The sequence below is a fragment of the Octodon degus genome, unplaced genomic scaffold (genome assembly GCF_000260255.1).
Source record: "Octodon degus isolate 3935 unplaced genomic scaffold, OctDeg1.0 scaffold00007, whole genome shotgun sequence".
In the NCBI taxonomy this organism is placed as follows: domain Eukaryota; kingdom Metazoa; phylum Chordata; class Mammalia; order Rodentia; family Octodontidae; genus Octodon; species Octodon degus.
The window spans coordinates 14283965-14287484 of NW_004524583.1; the positions used below are offsets into that span (position 1 = coordinate 14283965).

The 3520-nt window shown below is 41.8% G+C and overlaps 1 protein-coding gene across 1 annotated transcript in view; it reads left to right on the forward strand.

Moving 5' to 3' along the window:
• The window catches only part of Zfyve26 (zinc finger FYVE-type containing 26), a 72648-nt gene that overhangs the window by 7996 nt on the left and 61132 nt on the right, over nucleotides 1-3520 (forward strand). Inside the window, exon 4 of the mRNA XM_023701416.1 lies at nucleotides 2181-2270. Coding sequence (XP_023557184.1) covers nucleotides 2181-2270 — 90 coding nt within the window. The remainder of the gene's footprint in view (nucleotides 1-2180; nucleotides 2271-3520) is intronic.

A 3520-nucleotide genomic window follows, 5' to 3' on the forward strand; every position in this document is an offset into this window, starting at 1 on the left:
GGTCTCACTCACTCACTGGGCCTACACTCTGGGTCTGTGCAGGATCCCGCGGCCCTGGGTCGCTGGGCCTGCGCTCTGGGTCTGTTCAGGATCCCGCGGCCCCCGGTCGCCTCTGTTTTTGAGACAAGGTCTCATTATGTAGTTTAGGTTGGCCTTGAGCTCGCTTTGTAGTCCAGGTCTCCAACTCACAACAATCCTCATGCCTCAGGCTCCCAAGTGCTGGGATCTCAGGTATGCACCACCACACCCAGCTAGTAGTTCTACTTTGTTGGAAAGATAGAGAGTGAAATATATATTTCTTAAGTTTACATTTTTGCATATTCTTACTTTTTCCCATTGAACTTGCCTTGCCCTTTCAGCAAAGAAATCTGTGCTGAGAAACATTTAGCAAGTTCTTGACTGTTGAGGAATATTAGTCTTTTGTGACCCTGAATATGCTTAAAGTAATATCACAAGTATAATAATACAACCTAATTAGACCATAGTGTTCTAGACAGTATTAAAATCCTAACCAGACTATAAGGACTTACTGTCTTAGATTTTTATCTATTCTTTTCCTCTTACTCCCTCAATGGAAACACTATCCAGTAACCTTTGGCTTCTCAGCTTGAATTTTCCCACCAGCCTGTAATTATTAGTATTATGCAAGCAGTCACCTGACACTGGTGCACATAATAGGGAAGGGTGTGGTAAGACTAAGATTTGGGGCGGAAGGGCATTAGATTATCCACATGGATGGAGGAAATGGGATCTTGAGTCTAAATGGTGCATACACGTACACTACTTCAGGTGCTTCATACCCTCCACTAGAACTCATGTTTTTGGGGTTTTTTCCTTTTGGTACCGCGGGTTAACTCAAGACCTTGTGCTTGCTCAGCAGGCACTTGAGCCACTGAGCTATATTCCTGGCCCCAAACTCATCTTTCAGCAGCTGTACCCAGAAGCCTGACTTACAAATGTCTCTGATGTACTCTGCCAGGGTACGCCCCAGACTCTCATCTCATTTTTCTTCCTGGAAAGAGACTCTAATTTTGAGTTTTAAGGAGTGGGTGAGGGAAATTACTGTGAAACAGGCCCATATAGAGAGTCACAGGCTTTCTCTGAGTCTGTACCAGACTGTGCTGACGGCACGTCTCTGTACCAAGCATTGGCTTCAGCTGTGAGCTGTGGTCCCAGCTGCTTAGGGTGGGGCAGCAGAAGAGCATTTAAGTTCATGAGTTCAAGACCAGCCAGGGCAAAGGAGTGAGAGCTCATCTCAAAGAAACGAAATAGTTTTCTTTTGCTCTGGGCTGGGGCTGTGAATTCACGATAAGTGTCCCTGCCTATCATCTGAGAGACCCTGGGTTGGACCCCTAGCCTGCAAAAAAGTAGCGGCTCACTTTTTACTTTGCCTTTCTAAATAATAGTAAGATCATTTTTAAACTGTGTAACTATATGCCTCAGGTTTATTTGATTCAAAAACTAAATGAAAAATAAAATTATATGTGGTAATGATACTAGCATATAAATGCTTAATAAACATTGGAAAATGTTAAATCCCACCTGCGTTACTTTTTTCTATGCTCACATGGAAAAGATAGTTAATACCAAAAATGGGCTTGGACCAAAAGAGGATTCTGGGAGCCATACCTTGCCAAGTTGATCTGTACCTTGGTATTTTGGACACAGCAAGAGATTTCCTGGAGGAAAAAAGCTCAAGTGATAAAGAAAAATGTCACATAAAAAAATATACAAATGTAATAATTAAATTGAAACATAAAAAAGTATAATCTTTAAAAAAAGTCACATGAAATTAATAAACCTTGGTGTGGGCTTTACATATTTTAAGAGAAGTTTGCAACCAAGTTTAACTTTGTTTATGAAGTATCTAAAAACAAATGTAGTGGTTTAAATGCTTTATCAGGCCTGGCATGGTGATGCATGCCTGTAATCCCAGCCCTCAGGAGGCTGAGGCAGGAGGGTCCTTTTTTGAGTTCTGAGTTCAAGATCAGCCTGGGGTACAAAGTGAGCTCAAGGCCAGCCTGAACCATATAGTGACACGCTGTCTCAAAAAGACAAAAAATAAAAATTAAATAAAACTTTATCTTAGAGAAATAGAAGCCATCTGACTATCAGGAGAGACATATTTTCTTATGTTAAAGCACATGCCTAATCTCTTTGCCTTCTTATGATTCCTTTAGAAGTCACTCCCAGCTGTTTACCGGAGAAAGCTTGAGTTTCTTTTCTTGTCTGAAGACCTCCCGAGTAACATTCCAGAGGACATCCTCACGGTGAGAGAAAGCCTGCGTGCCACCTTGTGCAGTCAGTCAACAAGCCCAGCTTTCTGGGACGCAGCAGAAAAAGGTTTCCAGGATGCTCGCTATACCTTGTTCTCAGAGAAGGCCTGGTGGGGCCTCTTCTGAGGGGAGTTTAGAGTTTAGATAAACTAACCTGATTTTAGAATACTTGAGGTAGATTGTCCAAAAGTACTAAACATAAGCACTCAGGAAGCTGAGGCAGGAGAATCCCCATGAGTTCAAGGCCAGCCTGGACTGTATAGCAAGACCCTGTCTCAAAAAAAAAAAGTACTTAATTCAGCTAGGGATTAAAGACTTTTTTCATTTCACAAAGAAGGATACTGTCTTAGTTTCTGTTCTCATTGCTAAGACAAAGTACCTGACACCCTAAGTTAAAGGAAAGGAAAGGTTTACTTAGCTCACAGTTTGTGGAGGTTTTAGTCCATATTTGGCTGGCTCCAAGGCAGAGTGGCACATGGCAACAGAAGACAGCAAAAGCGACAAGGGAGGAGGACAAAACTCTGTCCCTTATACTGTATGAAGGCTCCCTGGCCTAGGGCAGCTATAGCACTCACACCCTTAATCCTCGCCAGAACTATCCCAAAGCAGTCAGTGGACTGATTTACCAATCATATACCCTTAATCCCAGCATCACACTCTAGATTCAGCCATGTCTGAAAAGCCCTATGACTACAGGGCGTTGAGGGAACAAATCACAGTACAGTAAGTGCCTGACTTACTGTGCTGAGACTTTGGGGGAACATCTAGAGTAACAAATATTTAACTTGGATTTAATGTAAGGTGTTTGAAATTTTTATCAGTAGAGGATAAGTATATGAGGGGAAAAGTGAACTAATACTTGGTGAAGTATCTTTTCTGTAAAAGGTGCACTGAATGTGTTATAGTTAGTCCACAAATTTCTAGGAAAGATTTCTAGGAACAGATTCAAACTAAGTATCAGCTATACCTATGTGGCATATATCAGTTGCGACTTGTAAAATGCCTGAAGTATACCCTGAGGCTCAATGCTTACTTTCATTCTTTTTCTATACAGTAAGTCCCTGAACTATGAATGAGTTCCACTGGGAGGAGTATAAATTGGACTCATTCCTAATCCTATACCTACAAAAGTTTGTAACTTACATGTTCGTAAGCACTGACTGTACTGTACTAAGACTTGAGTCCAGGCCCTCACTCATGCTAGGCAAGGTCCCTACCACTGAAATACTGTCAACCCAATATTT